At 34.6% G+C, this 22,050-nt stretch overlaps 2 protein-coding genes and 1 long non-coding RNA gene across 3 annotated transcripts in view; 2 read left to right on the top strand and 1 right to left on the bottom strand.

The window, feature by feature from the left end:
• Nucleotides 1-22,050, bottom strand: part of LOC134805504 (uncharacterized) — a 407,355-nt gene that overhangs the window by 3,361 nt on the left and 381,944 nt on the right. The gene's annotated exons all lie outside the window — the stretch shown is intronic.
• LOC134800440 (uncharacterized) lies at nucleotides 5,902-8,142 on the top strand. Its single transcript, XM_063772908.1, has 4 exons — nucleotides 5,902-5,984; nucleotides 6,237-6,455; nucleotides 6,899-7,028; nucleotides 8,072-8,142. Exons 1-4 carry the CDS (start codon nucleotides 5,904-5,906, stop codon nucleotides 8,140-8,142), a joined length of 501 nt encoding a protein of 166 aa, XP_063628978.1. The 5' UTR covers nucleotides 5,902-5,903.
• LOC134799538 (uncharacterized) lies at nucleotides 10,621-14,151 on the top strand. Its single transcript, XM_063771973.1, has 4 exons — nucleotides 10,621-10,736; nucleotides 11,248-11,487; nucleotides 12,385-12,514; nucleotides 14,052-14,151. Exons 1-4 carry the CDS (start codon nucleotides 10,656-10,658, stop codon nucleotides 14,120-14,122), a joined length of 522 nt encoding a protein of 173 aa, XP_063628043.1. The 5' UTR covers nucleotides 10,621-10,655; the 3' UTR covers nucleotides 14,123-14,151.

The following is a 22,050-nucleotide window of genomic DNA, read 5'->3' as shown; positions in this document are numbered from 1 at the left end:
TGGAGGGCAAGTTGCGCCAAAAAGTTTAAGCTATCACAATTATATTTTACACAATATAAATATACAAGATCTGTGTAAGTTAATGTTAATGCTGTATGTTTGTGTGTCTATTTTGTTATTAAAATAACATAAAATTTATTTTTCTACTCCAGCACTTCTATATAATACTACCTATATGATTCCTTTGTCTATAAGATCACAATAGCCAAGTGTTGTATAAAAAAATGCTAACTTCTAGGCAAAGATCTAAAAACCAATATTTACTTTGACTTTATTTATAATTACATATATCCTTTTATGTTTGCTGCCTTTGAAACAATATTGTGTGCAACGGTACCTACATTAAAATTTTGGGTCTGTATTAGGTTCTCATACAGCTTATTACCGAGTGATGTCTTTTCTAACCATCGTTAAACGGTTCAATTCAAATAATTTAAAAACGCATTTACGACTAATAAAAATAAATAGTTATCTCGTATTTTTTTAATACAATCAGTATAGATGATTTCAAATATTACAAAACAATGGTTAAAATAAACTTTATATCCATACTTCTGTTTTTATATGAATACTTGAACGAGTTTCTCATATAAGGGTTTCTAAGAAAACGTCTGAGAAGGTGTCTAAAATTGTAACCAAAATTAAGAGTTCTTGCATAGATATCATATCACGTTAATAGCTCTTTAGCTTTATAGGTGGTTAAATATTTCAATAACATCAAAAGTCAAGGAAATGTGCATTTATATATGAATATAAGATCGCTCGAATCTAAAATACTGTTTCGGTTATTACCGAGGTATACCTCGAAATTAGGTGTCACACAAAGAAAATGGAACCTAACACCGAGGTTTTTAATTTCCATTTTTTTTCCTATTGCCGAGCAAATATCACAAATAAAGTATTTGGGAATCATAAAGATAATAACTAAGAATCAATCTCAAGTCTTAGTCTTTCCATAATATTTACCATTATTACGCTAATCACTAAATAGAATACGCGTTTACTTACTTGAGGTGTTGCGTGTTAGTATGGAGCAACCAAATCTTGCGCTCCTGATGCGCTGGTTTACGATTTTCGACTTTTTGCGTGATGTTTTCGTAGTAATGTTATACTTATTCGACAGTCAAAAGATAAGGCTTTATTTCTGTGTTCTTAGATTCAAAGAAAGTTAATAAGCTTTCTTATTAAACGCTATTTCGTACATACCGCGGTAATGAATGCCAATTTCAATGGGGTCGTTAATAGGGGTACTTACCTTAGTTACCACTGGTAAGAACTTGGTGGTAACTAGTGGGAATAACCCATTTTAACGCAATATTATTATTATTTAGATGTTCCATAATCTCATTATGGAAAAATCACAGACCAACTTTTCTGTGGGAAAAATTAAAGTCCACTCTACCACTTAAAACATGAATATTGCGAAATCATCCAATTGTACATCTATGAAACTTCTACGTTTTCCTTTTAACACAGACTTAAATTCCCAACTCAAATTACGACATACGTACACATAAGTGAAAGCTAATGCAACATTGGGTCACTTCAATACGTCTATTAAACTGAATAAATGTCTAACGAGTGGATTACACAGCAAGTGATTGTTCAATTAAATGGACAGTTTCTTGCTAAGTGTACAATACTCGAGCGGAAAGTGTTTCGGTTACAATTTGATGGGATGAAACAACGCAAGTGAAGTAATGGGTTTCAACAGAGCTGATTACCATCGGCTTGTTTTAGAAGAATGCACGCATCTTATACTACACTATAAAAGTCGTCTGCTATCACTATAAGGGTACGGTAACTCATGGTAATGCCCGCATGGTAATGGTAAGGCTTAGTACTGCCTTGGGTGGAAGTAGGATGCAACGGGTGTTCCGGAATCCTGAATATAAACATTATGAACGCAAAGGATATTTTAGCGGATATATTATGTTCAGCCAGAGAGTACCTAATAAATGAATAATAGACTAGACCTTAATGGTTAATGGTCATTAACGATATACATCTTATCATCTAAATAAGTATTGAAAAATGATAATTTCCACCTGTCTTATGTACAATTAATTGTTTACATTAAGTACATACATACTATGTCATCACTCACATTCACAGACTCACGTGATATAAATAAATCTCAGAAATGGAACTTGTTCTATAAATTTACTATGAACTGGACATACGTATAAGTCACGTCACGATTTGTTTTAGTACAACAGGGACCTCAATTCAGCCCCATCACAACCTTGGATAGCAGTATTAACCTAAAAGTTAATCTGCGTAAAAATATCTACTACGTTATCTTCCAACGCAACGCTATGTTATATTATAAGTGTTATCAAGTTTCGACTTCCCGGAAACGCACAGTACTCACTTCCATCGTTTCCCAAGATGGCAGATTGTTTTTGCAATTTTATTGTCTTTTAATTGTAAAGACAGTATTAGCCTACTTTTTTATTTATCTTAAGATCCACACGCTAATCACGCCCTTCCGTAATTAACGAGTAGAATATTATTTCTATCTAATTATATTTTAAGTAATATTAAGTCTAAAAACTTGACAGAGACAGACGGACAGACGGACGGACAACAAAAGTGATCCTATAAGGGTTCCGTTTTTTCGTTTTGAGGTACGAAACCCTCATCATCTTCCTCGCGTTGTCCCGGCATTTTGCCACGGCTCATGGGAGCCTGGGGTCCGCTTGACAACGAATCCCAAGAATCGGCGTAGGTAAGCACTAGTTTTTACGAAAGCGACTGCCATCTGACCTTCCAACCCAGAGGGGAAACTAGGCTTTATTGGGATTAGTCCGGTTTCCTCACGATGTTTTCCTTCACCGTAAAGCGATTAGTAAATATCAAATGATATTTCGTACATAAGTTCCGAAAAACTCATTGGTACGAGCCGGGGTTCGAACCCGCGACCTCCAGATTGAAATTCACACGCTCTTACCGCTAGGCCACCAGCGCTTACCCTACGCAGCCCTACGTACGGAACCCTAAAAAGAAATAAAAAACGTCATATACCTACCTACTTCAAATTGTGGTTGGTATGTTGATACCCCTAGAGTCGCACGCGTCCATAGATTCAGTAACAGCTTGCCAACAAGCGGCCATTTGCTTGTTTACCACCGATGTGGCATAAATAATGAGTGTTGGGTCACAAGCAATCCAAGCGCGTCTAAAATCGGAATAAATACCAGTACCTGTAATTCGCTCAGATTTGTTTTAACCATGACAAATTGGAAAGTTGATATTGATTTAGACGAAGCCCTTTAATTTGTCGGAGAAAATTATATAAGGGCCTTTAAAGGGCCCTAATTATAGGTACTACGTGTTGAAATATTAATCTCTCAACGAGTGAGGATAGCTATGCTATAAATGTAAAAATGGTGGCATAAAATAAAGACCATTTTGCGACATAGGTACATACATTATTTATTTATTTAAACTTTATTGCACAAAATACAAATAAAATGTACAAATGGCGGACTTTATGCCTAAAGGCATTACATACGAATGGAATCGTATAGTTACTATAGATAATAACATCTACTTAGTTATAAATGGGCCGTGTTGCCGTGTACTTTTCAGGAAAGAAATTTTGTAGATACGCATTGTCAAAAAGAGTGAAGGGAATTATTAAATAGACCATGTTACATTATCTACTATAGTTTTTGAAATTATATGAACTTTCAGTATGACCCATGCAACATCATCTTGAAATAATAATCTCCTTATTAATATAAAACTGTAAAAGGATATTACGTGACTTTTTCCCCAGACTACAAATTCAACCTCCTATAGGAACAAATCTTCGTTGAAACAAATCAGCTGAATTAGTTGCGGCTACTAATTTATTTTTCATGTGACATCCCTTTGCTGGGCCAATGTTTATTAAGTTGTTACGTTATGAAAGCTTGACGAATCGGCGCCCATTCCGTTCCAAGCTAATAATTTATTTCCTATCATTTCATAGCCTCTTCTTAAAATTATGCAATTTGTTTGATGTTCCGATAATTCGGTCGAAATAATTATTGCTTAATTTTGTAATGTTTGTAGGTACTTTTATTTTGTGAAAGCCATCGCGAATTAGCGACCCAAGATCTTCAATGCTTTGTTGCCTATACAAGAATAAAAAGGATGCCAAAAACGTACAAAATGATCTGTAACTGCGTCAGATTTTCTTAATTTGACAAAAGCAACACTTGGAACACTCGTTAAAACTACAATAGAGCAGTTTTGCAATTAGACATCAATTTGAGAAAGAAACATTTTGTTCGTAATAAATCTTTCAAGTCTACTGAACACGTTAACACATTACCACGTTATTTGATGTCGGTAATACATAACATTTTATGTTAATAGCGTTCCGAAGAATGATTTCAAACAACTATAGGTAGTTGTCTATTAGTTATTCAGAGGGGGAATGGGATTATGATGTAGGTACGTACGTAGGTTCTAACTGTACTCATATGCACTCGCGAGCAAAGAAACAGAATAACCTCACATGTTTGGATAAAATCTATCTAGACCACATCTTTTTAGTGACTTTTGCCGTAACATAAATCATGGGAAAATATAACATGTGAAATTATTCAAAATCCAAAAACAAGATTTTAAAAAATCATGGATATCCAAGTATTTCACTATGATCTGGAGGGAAAGCTTCTAAGGTTATTTAATGCAAGGTGAAATGAGCATTTTAATGACCCTTATACTAAGTATAGGTATGTAATGACCGGTTTTAGGCGATATCGGAAACAGTTTTTTTATGTTGTATATGTGACCCATAAACCTGTTTCTGTGTTACTCAGTTCCTGGCGAATCTGAATGGGCGACATCCAAGCGCTTAACGTATCGACTAATTTTGCAGACTCCATGGCGCTATGGCAAAGAATAAAAAACCAAGACTTTTTCTTCTTGGTTTTTATAAAATTTATAAAATTTATAAAATAACTTATAAGTTTATAACTATGCGTGACGGAGCCTTGTCCTTGCTAAACCTTGAAGTAAACTTATTTTACTATTTTTATTTATAACAGGGTAAAATATACATTAATTTAAATAAACGCTGAAATCACTTTTTATTTTAATAAAATAAATGTTTTGGTGTCTATAATTTTAAACGGTTATTCAAGGCTAGTAAATTAAATTGATTTACAGAACGCAAATGCTGTCATAATACTACCACGGCTCTTTAGAAAGCTAGGTACAATGTTCATATTGTTTTATTGTAGCTAATACCTAGATAGGTAATTAAGTAAAAACCCTTTTCGTATATTATCGTAAGCTCAAAATGTTCCAAAAATACTGATAACAAAGGCAATTCAGTACAGACATATATGCTTTTAGGCAGAATTGGACCTATACTCGTACTAACTATGTTTGATCTTTGCCTGTTGCAGAAGTTACAATTTTTGCAAGCTTCTCCGTTGCAGCGGCCCAGTGCAGTGTGCGGTGATCAGTGAATGTGTTTCAACTAAGAAATTATTAATTTCGCAAGTGTGTTTTAATAACCTTTTTTTAAGATTTAGGGGAAAAAATAAGTTGTATTAACATAAAAATATAAATATTTCCCTACGTCAACCGCGCTTCCGCGCTACCGCGCTTTTACTTTTGAACTAATATACATAATATATGCGCAGTTATTAATCTCGTTCTAATTTTAGTAAGTTGAATTTATTTCCTACCACTACACACGTAACTATTAAGCTTGTGTAACATTTTTTTTAATTAGTGAAGTTGTGCCACTGGGTGAAAATCTTATAACTCCTATTATCTTGAAATAATATTTTAACGTTCTAATAGAATATTGATCATTGAAATTATATCATATTACATTTATATTTATAGTTTAAGATAAAGATAAAATTAAATCGCTAGTTGACTTTTCAGCCACAATGGGACTCCCACGTTTCGAAAAATGTTGCTGCATATTTGACTTGAAGACTGGGAACATCATACTCGGATGTATTAATGCTGTAAGTATTATCAAACTTACTGGACAGTTTCCATAATTATTAATTATTGTGTACTTGTTTATAACTACAAAACTGAAGTGCTTCATACTCGCACATAATAATTCATAAATTAAAAAACGAATTAAAGCGGCACAAAGCTATGACCCCTATTGACTTAGCGATAAACTCCAAAACCTACCATACAAACTGCCACTGCTGCAGCAGCTGGCGGCTTATTAAAGAAAGTATTTAAATAAGTTCTTTTTTTTTCAGTTTTTATCATTTTGCCTATTCGTGGCAATGATAGTGGCTGCATGTGAATTTGGCACCATGGAAAAAGATACAGCCAAGGAAATGGAAATATTTAAAAGCGTCGAAGCAATAGAAGTAGATGCCAGGCTCAGTGGACTGTATGCCATGTCAGTTATATTGGTGCTCATGTTTCTGGCGAAGCTCTTGTTTGACGTATTTTTTGTCATCGGCGTGATTATGGTACGGAACAATAATTGTATTACTTTTGTTATAAACATGTTTTATTTTATTTTTTAAGGAGAAGACTCTCAATTTTTTTTGGAGAAATTTCGTTTTCCAAGATGGTGGGTGGGGCCAATTTGGACTATTTCAGTTGGTCCCTTTATCCCCACACTTGGCCTATATTACGCAGTAGATATATTTTTTAATAACACGTTTCAGCAGGAAAACTTCCAGATATATTTATGTTCGTAACACTTTTATTAATCCTCAATACGTAGAAATATACTTCCCTGTATGAGACAAATAAATTGAGGGTTTTTATTGTTCCTTAAAGCAAATAAGAGTGTACCCTAATAATATTTTTCTAATACAAAAACATTAAAACGTGTTCTATGGTCTAGTACTTGGGCAATGCAAGAATTTTAGCAATTATTTATTATAACATCATTTTAATTTTTCAGGAACGGAAAGGCATTATCAAAGCGTACTTCATCATGTGGACCGTATTCATGTTACTTTCTATGTTCACTTTCTTCCTCAATTGCGAGTATTGGGGTGTGAAGACGATCATCACTGAAGTGATCTACCTCAGTAAGTTTGCATTCTTTTAGGTTCGTTACCTATTCAATCAGTTAACGTTTACAAGTCCGTAAAATTTTAATTTAGGGACAGTCACGCTCCGTGATTGTTGAGCCATTCAGAGGGCTCTGGCTAAATTGAACATTCCATAGCGTATTGATCTACAAATAATTTAGCTAGGACACTAAACGGCTCAACAATCACAGACCGTGATGTACTTAAGTATCTACTTACATATGTCTGACCAGACGTCAGATGTAACCTGACTTGCATTTTAATACTTAGGTACTAGCTGATAATATTTGTAAAATCAAGAAATGTCAGAAGTTAACGGACTTAAACAAGCTTTTACTTTTACCTTCTGTCATGTGAGAGCTTTGCAAAAGCGTGTAACTGTAATTACCATGAACATTATTTGTATTACTAAGCTGGTAAAGAGCAATAAAGCCCTATGTTAACAACCATTGTTGCTACTCCAACTGCTAACTGGGTCCAAAGTACAGGCGTTCAAGTGTAAATTGATTTCTTTTTCTCTATTTCTCTCATTCGGGCTTACTTTTTTGCAATATATAATTATTAATAGTTATTTGTTTTACAAGGGGGCAAAATTGTTGCTTAACCAAATCTTTCGTTTGATCGCTAGAGCAAGCGAAACATTCTAAAATTGAACCTTGAGCGTAGCGAGTGGTTCGAAAAGTGAAATCCTGAGCGTTGCGAGGGTTTCAAGGCACGTTTCAACAAATTTTGCCACCGAGTGAAACACAAAATTTTTCACCACCCCAATGCGAGGAAAATACGGTAAAATATTAAACAAAATCAAATAAACGTAAAATTTTCATTAAAAATGTCAATTCTATCAGTCTACATAAGGAAACAACTCAAAATTTGCATCAGATTACTTTGCGGATGAAATGCAACTTTCTCATCGGTTTTTGAACAATCAAGAGAGCCTTTACCAGCTGGTTTGGTGAAAAATATATTACACTTTTAGATTTGATGAAAAAACATACTTACAAAATTGTATAAAATTAACTGATTGATACATTTTTTTCCAGGTATAAACGTGTACGCTATGTTGGTGTGTCACAGCTTTTATGTGCAACTTAATATGCGCGAAGAAGTCTAAAGTGTCAATTACGAATAGTAATGAAATTATAGTGATAATATTATATTGAACTTGATAAGAATTACCCATAAGTTAGTTTAAATGGTTCCGTAGCCAAAATGGCAAAAATGGAACACTTATAATTACTAATTTACTACTCGTATAATAAACAATATACCTAACTTTAAACTTTAGGTTATCTTTAATTGGTGAAAATATTCATTATAACAGGTTAGTTTTTCTTATTAGGTTAACTAGAAGACAACTGATATAGAATCTCCACGGACATTATATTTCAAAAGTATGTAAGTATCTAATACAAAAATCATATTAGTGGCAGCTACGGTATAATGTAGGTAATTAATGGTTGAGTATATACATAATAGGGTAAATGAAGAGTTATGTACTTATTATACTTATTTATAGTAAACTACTTATGTTTGTTATTTAATAAAGTTTAATCTGGTTGTATTCTGTTTTTCGTATTTTGAAATAAATACCATATCTTTTAAAAAGCTATTCTCAACAAAAGTCAACTGACACTGTATAAATACCTAAATAAAAAGATCAATATTTTTATAGACACTCGGTAATTGTCTAGTAGGCGGAAGCCTCGTACAAAAATATAAAATAAATAGCATCTCCCCGTACATTTTCGAACAAAACAAATTAAATTCTATTTTTTAATACCATTGATTCAAAGACTGATATTTTTTCTTGTATGGTGAGCCGCTAGAGAATAAATATATTTATATTGGCAGTGGTAGCGGATCTGCGTAAGATAGGGCGTCATTCAAGCGCCCTGCTTATCGACTTATTTGGCAGACTTCTTGTCGCCTAATATGGCAAAGACTAAGAACGTTGAGATGAAAAAGATTGAAATTTACAATTTAGCGTTGCTTTGCGTGCCTGTAAGTATTAAACCATTTTTTATCTTATAGATATTATAGATACTTGATTTTAACGTAAGGCCCAGTTTAAGTTAAATCTCGTTTTCACATTTTAAACTAAATCTCCTGAATGCATATTAAAGCGCGCCGTCTATTAAATTCCTACATTTATCGAAACATTTATAATAAGCTTGACGCTTCCAGAAGCATCGCTGTCGCAATTAGATTGTAACCTTTCCAGAATAATTTCATTAATTATGTTGTTTCTGCTTCATTTTTAGAGAAAAACACTACATATGCCATATGCCCAGGCGAGAGTAGTGAATCATGGATTCGTCTCATTTGGTCGGCCCCAGCTTCGACAAATCGCTCGAATTGCCGGATCTCGATCTCTGCAATAATGTACACATCGACTTCCATAGAAGTGGCAGGTTCTAAATCAGACTTTTCTGGTTAAATCAAATGTTCCTAGTTTATGAAGTTTGTACGAATTGTTTTCAACGTGACGCGTATACGTGCTTTGAAAACACACCGTGTCATAAATTCGGATACTAAATAATTTTTTAATTTAATAAAATATGTTACCAAATAAAAAAATCAATACATAAAATATAATATATCGTCTTAGTGGGAATTTTGAACCTCGATCGATACGTTAAATTATTGTACTTGATTTTTAGGAAAGCTTCAAGTTTATATCGGATTAGTCTAGATTGCTGGAACTCTCGTTTTATTGCTAATAGTAATTACTATTAAAAAATCTCTTTTCGCCCGTATTATTTTAAGCAGTACTTATGTTCTGAAATTTTCAATTTAAGTAGGATGTTATTTACTACTTTTCTATTTCAATTAAAATGTTATAATGGTTTTAGGCAGCATACGTATGTTTAATCTTTGTCCTACCGAAGATATGGTAGTAGTTCCAATTGTTCCCTTCGGTGCGGCCGCAGCCTCTCAGTGTTTGGTGGACAGTGAAACTGATTTAAAGTAGGGAAATTATATTTTGTCATGTAAGTATATTTTAATATCCTTATAATATAAAAAAAATAATAGTAAGTATACTTCATGATTTAAAATTATTTTGATTACCTATCCTTCAAAACAAACCGTGCTCTTTTATAATTCTAAGAGTATTATTTTTAACCATTACTAATGGTACAGTCAAGTGTAAAAATATGGGTGCCACATCATACCTACTCAAAAATATGTTCCATAGCTCTTATGTCAGCGAATCATGAACTATGAGACATATTTTTGGGTAAGTTATATGCACCCAATTCTTACACTTGACTGTACGAGAGGAAATTATTTTCCACTGTTTTTTTCATATAGAATCGTAGGTACCAATGTCATTTTTATTAGCATCGCTAATTAGTTATAAATATAGGTAAATTGAAGGCAACCAGTTACATCCGCTTCAGTACCTATGGATGTATTTTTTTATTAATCTAAAAATTATGTTGTAAATGGCAATAAAATCTAAGTATTTTTCGCAGTAACTCGTGCATTTCTTCATGAGAAGTGACATTTGATGAATCAAAACTGCTGTGTGTCGATTTAATTCTAGTTTTATATTGCTAATTGTAAACAACGCTGTTTTATATTTAGGGGTGAATTAAGACCATATTTCATTTTTCAGCTACAATGGAACTCCCGCGTTTGGAACGATGTTGCTGTTTTTTTGATTTGCAGACTGGAAATATTATATTAGGATGTATTAATGCTGTAAGTATTACAATTTCAGTGAATTGATATCTTGGGAACGGGTCTAACAATTTCTTATATTATATTCTATCACGGTTCATGAGATACATCCTGGTGACAAACAGACGGACAGTGGAGTCTAAGTAATAGAGGCCCGTTTTTACCCTTTGGGTACGGAACCCTAAAAATAAAACCATCTGACAAGCATAAACTAAATTTTGAAATACCTATATTGTTGTAGTTTGTGTGGGATTTTGGAGGGTTTGAATTGTTACGAAAAATTATAGGGTAAGTCGCCAGTAACTGGCCGCCCTAAACTAAAAATGAATTATATATATTCACCTATAAACAGAATTCATTTTAGTATAAAGTTTCAATAACTGGCCAGCTTTCAATAACTGGCCACCTTATATTAAAATGAATTCTATTTATAGGTGAATTGAATTCATTTTTAGTTTAGGGCGGCCAGTTACTACAAGTAGCCAGTTACTGGTGAATGACCCTATTTAGCAATTTTAAAATTACATTTCAGTTCTTGTCATTTTGCCTCTTCGTGGTAATGATAGTGGCTGCTGTTCAAATTGACGCTATTAAAACAGACGCAGACAATGAACTAGGAGTGACAAACAAGGACGGCGAATCAGGCGAAGAAGGCGCAGTAATCATACTAGATGCCGAGCTCAGCGGACTATACGTAATCGCAGTTATACTGGTGTTCATGTTCCTAGCTAAGCTTTTGTTCGACGTGTTTTTCGTCATTGGCGTGATACTGGTACGAAACAATCATTTTATGATGTTTGTCATATAAATGCATGCTATCCCTGATAGAACTGAAAATATCTAGTATAGAAAAATAACGACCACCGTATCAATAAGATATCTTTAATTTGTAATACATATAATGACTTGGCAATCGCACATAATGCTTTACTCGTACCGTACTCGTAAATATGTGTAATGCTCAAACTGCAATTAGCGCTAGCGTTATGTTCAATTAGAATTATTTTTAATAGGTGACGATGATCCTTTTGTCATTATGCAGCCGTGCGATGGCCAAGTCATTATACGTATTACAAATTAAAGATATCTTATTGATACGGTTTTAACACCCCCTGGCACTGATTAAAATAACCGACTTGGTTTCACATTACATCTCAAAACTTTTTTGTAGTAAAAGCGAAACGATCATTTTATGATGTTTGTCATATAAATGCATGCTATCCCTGATAGAACTGAAAATATCTAGTATAGAAAAATAACAACTATTAACCTTTTGGACGCCAATGACCGATATATACGCACCGCAGGTTTAACGCCAAAGACTGATTAATCGGTCACAAATCACAGAGCAACATAGACCTACGTGCATATGCATAAAATTCAATTTTAGTTTTGACACTTCGGTGACGTGGCGTCCGCGTGACAGCTCTTGTGTTTGACACGGCGTCGAAAAGGTTAACTTCAACAATAAAATTCTGTAACTTTTTCACAATTATGTTCTCTTTTCTAAATCAATTGTATTCATGTGCATTTTACGTATATCTATCGACGTTATTATTATTTTGTCATAATTTTTATCGGCCAGCCACCCATTGAAAATAAGCATCGATAAAATGCGCATTATAGCCCTGCAAGAAATTTTGAAATAACAGCTATATATTCTTTTCAGGAGCGGAAGGGCATTATTAAAGCCTACTACATCATGTGGACAGTATTTATGATGCTTTCAACGTTTACTTTCTTCCTCAATTGGAAGTACTGGGGTGTGAAGACTATCATGTCTGAAGTGATCTACTTATGTAAGTTTTTTTTTTCAAGTTAGGAATATTAATTACCAAATCAATTTTACAAAATTATTTGCGTTGATATATAAGTACAACCAATTGATAGGTATTTGATTTTCATGCTTTTAACACAATTTGCAGCGTTTTTTGGCGTACCGTAGTAACAACTGTTTTATCTTATCTTTTATACCTTTACACGAGCAATTCTTGTATGTATATATAGTTATTTATATATACATATATTTCGGAGATCTCAGAGACGGCTCTTAACGATTTCGATGAAATTTTCTAGGGGGTATATCTGGGAAAACGCGCAATTTTGAGTTTTTATGTTTTCCGAGCAAAGCTCGGTCTCCCTGATATTTTTGTTAAAGCAGCATCCCTCGATGCTGTGAATGAACGTAGGAGCTTTCAAAGGGTCTAGCAGGCTAAGGAAGGAGAAGTGGCCCCTGTGACGAATATCGGATTTTAATAATGTCATTTGTTGGCTATCTTATAATTTAGAAACACCTTAACTTTCAGCCCCCTATCTTGAACCGTCACCGAGATAATGTCAAAAACGTCATTTTATGGACACATTTTTAAAGTCGTTTTTCTCCTGAACTATATAAGGTACAGCAATCAAACCAAATCATAGCTACAAAGAATGAGTAGGAGTATAACTCAAATTTTTTAAAATATTTAATTCCCTGAAAAAATAATGATTAAAATGTTAGAGAATTTTTTGACAGCTCTTTTCAACAAGTAATTGTAAAGGTACACCTATGGAAAAATTCACATAAACTGCAAATAGTATTAGCTACTACCATGCGAAAAATTAATACAATATAATTGGTGCAACATACTTAAAAAAAATTAAATGTTATCTTAGTTGCAGCAGTTGAGTAACCTTTTTTGACAGCCATGCGTCAAGTTCAAAATAAACACTCTCTATTGCTAGGCAACGAAATTAAACCTCATTTAAATAGAAAATCTCCTTCATAATGAAAGACGCCTTTGATAGATAAACATTTTCGTTGACATTTAATTTTTTTTAAGTGTGTTGCACCAATTATTTTGAATTGATTTTTCGCATGGTAGTAGCTAATACTATTTGCAGTTTATATGATTTTTTCCATAGGTGTACCTTTACAATTACTTGTTGAAAAGAGCTGTCAAAAAAATCTCTAACATTTTAATCATTATTTTTTCAGGGAATTAAATATTAAAAAAAAATCTGAGTTATACTCCTATTCATTCTTTGTTGCTATGATTTGGTTTGATGGCTCTACCTTATACATATATAATAGTTCAGGTGAAAAACGACTTTGAAAAATGTGTACATAAAATGACGTTTTTGACATTATCTCGGTGACGGTTCAAGATAGGGGGCTGAAAGTTAAGGTGTTTCTATATTATAAGATAGCCAACAAATGACATTATAAAAATCCGATATTCGTCACAGGGGCTACTTCTCCTTCCTTAGCCTGCTAGACCCTTTTCCCTAAGAATAAATCAGGATATTTAGAAAATATATTAAGAGTGAACTGATCGCTTCCATTTCTTTTTGCAGGTTTAAACTTGTACGCCGTGTTGGTGTGTCACAGTTTTTATGTTCAACTCAACATGCGTGAAGAAGTCTAAAAATACTAATCCTAAAAAAACATGCCGCCAAAGTAATATTACACCTTTTCATACACATACTTTTTATAGTAACTGTTAACAATACGAGTAGGTATCGTCAATAATCAACATACTTATGATAATACATTTTTAAAATGTTCCTATGTAGCTACTCGTTCCTCATGGTTATTTTTTTAGTCGTTTAAATTAAACAGTACAAGTCTGCATTGGAGGGTTATAATATGAACAGGACAATGTAAATAAATTAAATACACTATTTTCACCCCTTGTGTAACACGAGAGACAAAACTTTTAATGTTAAACAATCGAAAAATTTCCCTCTGTTGGATATCTGTTTTTTTAGCTCTTTTTGATAGTTGTAGAAAGATTATACCTATTATTGTCAGTTACTGTAATTAATGGACACGTACAATAAATAAAAGCCAGATAGTTACATAATAGTCAACAATTAGACATCAATAATTAGGTATAAGGTAGGAGCCTATATAATTCGAGAGCTAAGCCTAGCATCGAGAAATTATAGTCAATTAAAATGTTTTTCAATTATAATAGTTACAATATTTACTGTAACCATAAATGTTATAAATTATATATTAAAGTATTTAATCACGTTGTATCATGGCTTTTGTTATTACAAATGGCGTAGTTTTTTGAAGCCCCTGACATTCTGAACCATATTTATATTAAAGCGTTCCTCGTATCACTTGTACGTTGCTTGATACCTACTTGGGGTACCTACTTATGTAAACACAAAAAACAACACATATGTAAATAGTAAGTACCTAGACCCCAAAGGAAAGCTGACCTGTTAGTTAAAGGGACCATTATTCATTTGAATGGATAATTAATAGATTTAATTCAAAACCAATTGTCAATTTCAATCAATGGTTTCTCTCGGTATTGTTTCTTTTATTGAGGTGTTTTATACAAATATCAATAAAGGTTAGTCTATTTATCTAAATCAATTTAGGCGACCTTCTCAAACGTACACTATGTATAAACAAACGTATTTAGAGAAGTCCGAAAACTTTTGCAATTTGAAAATGTAATTACTAAATTACTTTACCTGAAGACAAGGATTCAGAGATATTGAAGGTAATTTTCATTCATTTAATTAAAATTGAAATTTTAAATGTTGAACACCTACATAATAAATATTAAATAAATATAAATATTAGGGGACATCTTACACAGATCAACCTAGCCCCAAACTAAGCAAAGCTTGTACTATGGGTGCTAGGCGACGATATACATACTTATATAGATAAATACATACTTATATACATAGAAAACAGCCATGACTCAGGAACAAATATTAGTGTTCATCACACAAATAAATGCCCTTACTGGGATTCGAACCCAGGACCATCGGCTTCGCAGGCAGGGTCACTATCCACTAGGCCAGACCGGTCGTCAAAATAATGATATAAAGTGAAAAATAACGTTAACGTATAATATTTAAGTAACGTTTTTTGAACCAATCATAAAACTAAGATAATTATCTAGCCTAAACTAAAGTCATCTTAACGAGCGCGTGTCGTGGAACTAATGTTTTCACTCATTAAAATACTCGATTGATCTATGTGATCAACGATCATCTGCCTTTCATACAGGAAGGGATAGAAATGACTTTATAGTACACTATATTACCTGGGTCACATTAGTGTACGAGTACATAATAGTTAGATACAAATAAAAGTAGTTACGTGAAATGTAGTTGTGTTTAATGGAAAACACCTTGAAAGCAAAGAACGAAGGTCCGTTCCGGTTTTTATCAGCAGTTCCACTTTAACCACTTCATTAAATGGCACTTTTTTTTAATGCAAATAATGCTTAATTTGTTGATGAAAATACAAAAATCGATATATGTATGCCTATAAGATTTTAAGAGTTCCCTTAATTTCCCATGAATACCATCTTCAGAATTGGATTTGGTAGTACTTATATACTTTTTAACAAAAAAAAATTAGCAACAGGGTTCAGAGATGACCGAGTTCTGAGGTACAAACATTAAATATAATTAAAAAACAACATACAACCGAGTTGAAAACCTCCTCCTTTTTGAAGTAGTTTAAACATTAATAAAACCAAATAATATAAGGAAAAATACTAAAAATATTACATACGGCCCGATTCGAACTTTAAGATACGTCCGTTAATAGATCTAGAAACGATATGGATTAGATATGTCAGTGTCAAATGTGACGTTTCTTCAAACAAAAACGTCACTTTTGACACTGACGCATCTAATCCATATCGTTTTTAGATCTATTAGTTGACGTATCTTAAAGTTCAAATAGGGCAGTTAAAGCTTTGCAACAGATCACTCTCATGTGAAAACCCTGAGTAATTGAGCATATGCAGGGCCTGCTTTGCAGGCATTTATTTACAGGGTCCAACCACAAATCCACCACTACAGGATCCGTAATCCCGTTTATCACCAACGTGGTGTTAGCAGGTGGAATGTAATTACAACGAATTCGTAATTTGCAACAGCCGTATCTACATGTGGATGTCATCTGTAACGGCGTGGACATCAGTGTTGCATCAAGCGACGTCGTCAGATGCGTCGCTTACGCAATGTGGTTGTGCATATAATGTCTATTATATGTATTACACTACATTATATTTACAGGCACCTAAGGCACTCGTGGTACTCATAGTATACTGACTTATATAAGTGTACCTACACGTTTTTGCTTCGTAAGTTGTGATTTAAACTTGTTTTAGAATTAAGAAGGGCGCCAGGCGATTATTTTGCGAAATTAGTACATTGCGAAAAGTAGGAAATTCGCACGTGTATTTTACAACGTTTTACATTAGGTACATATTACCTACGTAGTCATAGAAAACTGCTAATAATATACTTAATATCAAAAGATAGCCAACGTTTCCTGTGCTCGTGGTCGCTATCTTCTTTTTTTGTATTTTTACGACGTTTAGGTCATCATCTAGCCATTCTAGCAGATAATGTCGATGTTTCATCTTGTCAAGCTTTTTTGTGCCCAAAAAACTTCTAGGTACCTATATTAATAACGCAAGGTGATAATGATAGGTTAGGCAATTTCGACCTTAATATCTATGAAATGGCCTTAGCTTTCATACTCGTAATCATATTCAAATCTCGCCAAACATACGACTTCCGTTACTTTGCTTACATTTAAAAAAATCGTTTAGGCAAATGAGTTTTCTAGCACTTCTGGTTTGCTGTTATCTTCAACATAATCATGACGTAACCTAATCGATTTCTTTTTTGTTTATCAGAAATTTATCATTTAAATATTTAGTATTTCAATATTCATTAAGCCTTTGATTTATAGTATTTAATGTGTTTTCATGGATCAAACTTTTGTTGTAACAGCAAAAATACATGTGTTTAAAAGTACGTTCAGTTGGATAAAAATTAAATGTTTAATAATGTGTACAGTCAGCAACTCAGCATCAATAGTAGCGGATGAAACAAAGCGCCAAAAATATCTGCCACCCTGGAATAGTTTTCCGCATAGGGGTTTATCTCAACAGTTCATTTTAAAAAGAATCTGTCACAAGTATAGGTATTCTAAATCGTCACTACTTTGAAGAAAACTCGTAACTTGTTTTGTCAATGAAAGGAAAAATGTAGTAACTTTGTATGTGATGCATACGTATAGAGTTACTGCGTTTTAACTTTGATTAGCAGGTGTGAGATACGAGATTTTTTCAAAGTACCTAGTGACAAAATGGAAACATCACTTTATGTTAAGCAACATAATTAGAGAATGGTAGATAATTTTGACGCATAATCTGGTCGCTACTTTTGATCCTGACTGTACATTAAATTATTATAGGAATTAATTAATTCAGAAAAGAAGAAGTCTATTTAAAAATAAATACACTGACAGAAGTGATCGTTGTATACCTGCTAAATATTTGCAGGTAATTTCCAGGACAGTTTTCCCGAATTTGAATTCTTAAACTTTCAATTGAGGTATTGCTTCAGCTTCACTTGTAGTGCAAGCTTTATTTACAAGCAGGTCTACACGTTGTTTCTCAATGGCCCTTAAACTCTCACTCTATTATTTGCAAGATAAGATATCAAAGCCAGCGATCTCTATTACTCCAGACCGCGGTGCATCACTATAATTTGCAGAGATTTGGAGAACAACCGTTGTTACGGTTGAGGCTTGATAAACATTGGTGACCGCAGACTGCGGCCGTGCGCGACGTGGTTCTGCAGCTGTTTTACGTGATGGTCTGGTAACGGGAGTGGTAATAGCTTCGGGTAAGAAAATGCCAACTGAGTTAGAGCTGAATTAGACGGCGCGCGAACTCGCATGCGATTTTAGTTACATAGCGGACTGTTGGTTACGTCCAATTCAACCGACCGATCAAAACCCGCAATGGAATGAAACTCGCATGCGAGTTCTCGCGTCGTCTAAATCAGCAAAAACATCACCTATATATTTCTGAGATATATCAACGAATATAGGATGACTCACGTTAGACCGGGCCGTGACCGGGCCGGAGCTTCCGAAGCTTCGTTTTCTATGGAAAGCACCACGTGATCACCGATCAGCCGACATAGAAAATGACATGTCGGCGTCTCGGTCCGGGCACGGCCCGGTCTAGCGTGAGTCAACCTTATTACGCAGGAACACACGTCAACGTTAATTTATTTTGGGCCTTTATACGTAGACTTCTAACTCTACTAGGGTTATTGTTGCATCATTGCTGCAGGAAACGCCAAATTTAATATTCGTTTTAATAATATTAGCTTTTTGACGTTTCTTGTAGCAAATTGATGCACTTTGCAGTATTGCAATATTGCCGTTCATATACGTACGTCAATATCTATCGTTAATAGAAATTGATTCTGTTAATTTCAACGAATTTTCTGTAGAAAGTCTATACGGCTATGCTTCGATTCGCGCTCTGTTTGTTGTGAGATAAAAAGTTACCGAATGATAACGCTACCATACATTATGGCTATCGTTTTTTTTTTCTCTTAAAATCACATTTAAGTACAGTGTATAAGGTATTAAATTCTTTGATTGGCTTGATGAACAATCCTCTTGGTCAAATACCCTTAAGGCGTGCTTTTCCCGTAGGAGCTAAGCGAACCAGTTTTTTGAATCCATCGGAAATATAAGAAACAATGTTTTAAAATTGTGAAAAAATATATCTTATACTTAAGGATCTGGCAGATATGTTTTGGATCTCAAAAACATGATTAGATAAACTTTGCTCGATAGAAAAAAAATCCAAAGTTACGCCTTTTTTTAACAATAAATCAATCTCAGAGCTACAATACAAACTTTATTGGCTTGTTTTTTACATAAATGTATAGGTAATAAGATAATCTAGATGGTTTGGATCACTTTGTCTCGGTAACATCATTAAGAGCGCTCTTACAAGAAAAGTCGAAATAACGCAAAATTGATGATACTAGTCGACGAAATTCAGGACTTTGTGCTCATTATTAGAAACAATGAGTACTTGTTCCAGTAAAAGCGTCTTCTTATCTTTTTAAATATCGTTGTAAATATTAGAAAAAGGACTTATTAAATTAGTAATGATTTTTTTTCTGATGGTCGTTTCCGAAAAACCCCGTGAAGCACTGAATGGCAAGCTCTTATTTGGAAATGTTGAGAAGTTTACTCTGCTAAACCTGGCTATTTTGTATTACTAATACCCTGTACTTTAGGCATATCAAACGATATTTTTCCTACACACCTTTGAGAAAGAGAAAATCAAAGTAAAACGAACTCAATTTTCTCTCCGAAACAAGTGTCAATTCCTACGAAAATCTACTTAATATCGAAGTCATTTTCATACTCAAGCAATCTGCAACGTTTGCTTATACTGTTGGTATACATTAGTGTTTATGAAATTCTACTATAATTTTTTGGCAATTTTTTGAAAACTACTCTATATTACCGATGACGCGCGCTGCGCCAGCTCAGTGCCGCGGCAGAGCTTGTAGAGGCAGGACGTGTGTCGGTCGGCTCCGCACATTTTCAACGGCGACAACGAGATTTTTTATCATTGTGTGCGGCGGGCGCCGTGTAAAACGCTATACTGTGTGCGTGTAAACCGCAACGAGAGACTTTGATCCTAGCACTGTTTTTATAGTATTATAATTTATAATGGTACAGTTTAATAAACTACCGGACAGGATTAAAAATATTTGAAACGACCTGACATTCTATATGTATTAATTTTGACTCAAGATAGTACTCAGGGTCTGATGATGGAGCCGGAAGGTGGTCACCGGTACCAATCAACCATGCAACTAAACCACTTCGTGTTTAGGTTCGTTTTATTCATCTCAACAAGATTTTTGACACAAGATAGTACTCATGGTCTGATGATGGAGCCGGAAGGTGGTCACCGGTACCAATCAACCATGCAACTAAACCACTTCGTGTTTGGGCTCGTTTGATTCATCTCAACAAGATCTTTGACACAAGATAGTACTCAGGGTCTGATGATGGAGCCGGAAGGTGGTCACCGGTACCAATCAACCATGCAACTAAACCACTTCGTGTTTAGGCTCGTTTTATTCATCTCAACAAGATCTTTGACACAAGATAGTACTCAGGGTCTGATGATGGAGCCGGAAGGTGGTCACCGGTACCAATCAACCATGCAACTAAACCACTTCGTGTTTGGGCTCGTTTGATTCGTCTCAACAAGATCTTTGACACAAGATAGTACTCAGGGTCTGATGATGGAGCCGGAAAGTGGTCACCGGTACCAATCAACCATGCAACTAAACCACTTCGTGCTTGGGCTCGTTCGATTCGTCGCAATAAGATCTTTGACAAAAGTTAGTACTCAGAGTCTGATGATGGAGCTGGACTGTGGCCACGGGTACCAGTCTACCATGTAACTGAACCACTTCGTGTTTGGGCTCATTTGATTCGTCGCAACAAGATCTTTGACACAAGATACTACTCAGGGTCTGATGATGGAGCTCGAAGGTGGCGACGGGTACCAGTCTATCACGTAACTGAACCACTTCGTGTTTGGGCTACGTGTTTGGGCTTCGTGTTTGGGCATCGTGTTTGGGCTTCGTGTTTGGTGTATCACCTAGTGTCAAAGATCTTGTTGAGACGAATCAAACGAGCCTAAACACGATGTGGTTTAGTTGCATGGTTGATTGGTAATGGTGACCACCTTCCAGCTCCATCATCAGAGCCTGAGTACTGTCTGGTGTCAAAGATCTTGTTGAGACGAATCAAACGAGCCCAAACACGAAGTTGTTTAGTTACACGATAGACTGGTACCCGTGGCCACCTTCCAGCTCCATCATCAGACCCTGTGTATCTTCAGTGTCAAAGATCTTGTTGAGACGAATCAAACGAGCCCAAACACGAAGTGGTTTAGTTACATGATAGACTGGTACCCGTGGCCACCTTCCAGCTCCATCATCAGATCCTGTGTATCTTCAGTGTCAAAGATCTTGTTGAGACGAATCAAACGAGCCTAATCATGTTACTACATGGTTGATTGGTATCCGTGACCACCTTAATCATCATCATTATCATCAGATCCTCAATACTAGTTCGTTTTTAAACCCTCGTTGATACAAACTTTACAACCTATAGGTACCAAATGCTATGACGAAACATGTAAATAAGCGAGTACCTATAATTTATTTCGAGTAATACTTATACCTTCATAAGTACGAGTATGGGGCTATTCATAAATTACGTCGTTTCAAATGGAAGGAGGGGGGGGGGGGGGGTATGGACATCGGATGATGGTAGTATGACGTAGGAGGAAACAGAGTCATCCAAAGCATGATTTTTGGATGATTTGAGGGGTGGGGGGGTCAAAAATCGTCAAAAATAGATGAAAAATTAATTTATGAACACTGCACACACTTACATTTGCACTGCATTTAGTATTTTCGTACTTACCAAATAACAGTTTTAGGACTTTAA

This window comes from Cydia splendana, chromosome 2 (assembly GCF_910591565.1).
Source record: "Cydia splendana chromosome 2, ilCydSple1.2, whole genome shotgun sequence".
Taxonomy (NCBI): domain Eukaryota; kingdom Metazoa; phylum Arthropoda; class Insecta; order Lepidoptera; family Tortricidae; genus Cydia; species Cydia splendana.
This window is presented reverse-complemented; position numbering and strand designations above follow the sequence as displayed.

What these genes read in the sequence shown, in the direction of transcription:
- LOC134799538 (XM_063771973.1), top strand. Translation starts at nt 10,656, where the DNA reads ATGGAACTCCCGCGTTTGGAACGATGTTGCTGTTTTTTTGATTTGCAG. An exon ending in TCGTCATTGGCGTGATACTG is followed by an intron (nt 11,488 to 12,384) that starts GTACGAAACAAT and finishes TATTCTTTTCAG; the next exon opens with GAGCGGAAGGGCATTATTAA. An exon ending in GTCTGAAGTGATCTACTTAT is followed by an intron (nt 12,515 to 14,051) that starts GTAAGTTTTTTT and finishes TTCTTTTTGCAG; the next exon opens with GTTTAAACTTGTACGCCGTG.
- LOC134800440 (XM_063772908.1), top strand. Translation starts at nt 5,904, where the DNA reads ATGGGACTCCCACGTTTCGAAAAATGTTGCTGCATATTTGACTTGAAG. An exon ending in TACTCGGATGTATTAATGCT is followed by an intron (nt 5,985 to 6,236) that starts GTAAGTATTATC and finishes TTTTTTTTTCAG; the next exon opens with TTTTTATCATTTTGCCTATT. An exon ending in CACTGAAGTGATCTACCTCA is followed by an intron (nt 7,029 to 8,071) that starts GTAAGTTTGCAT and finishes ATTTTTTTCCAG; the next exon opens with GTATAAACGTGTACGCTATG.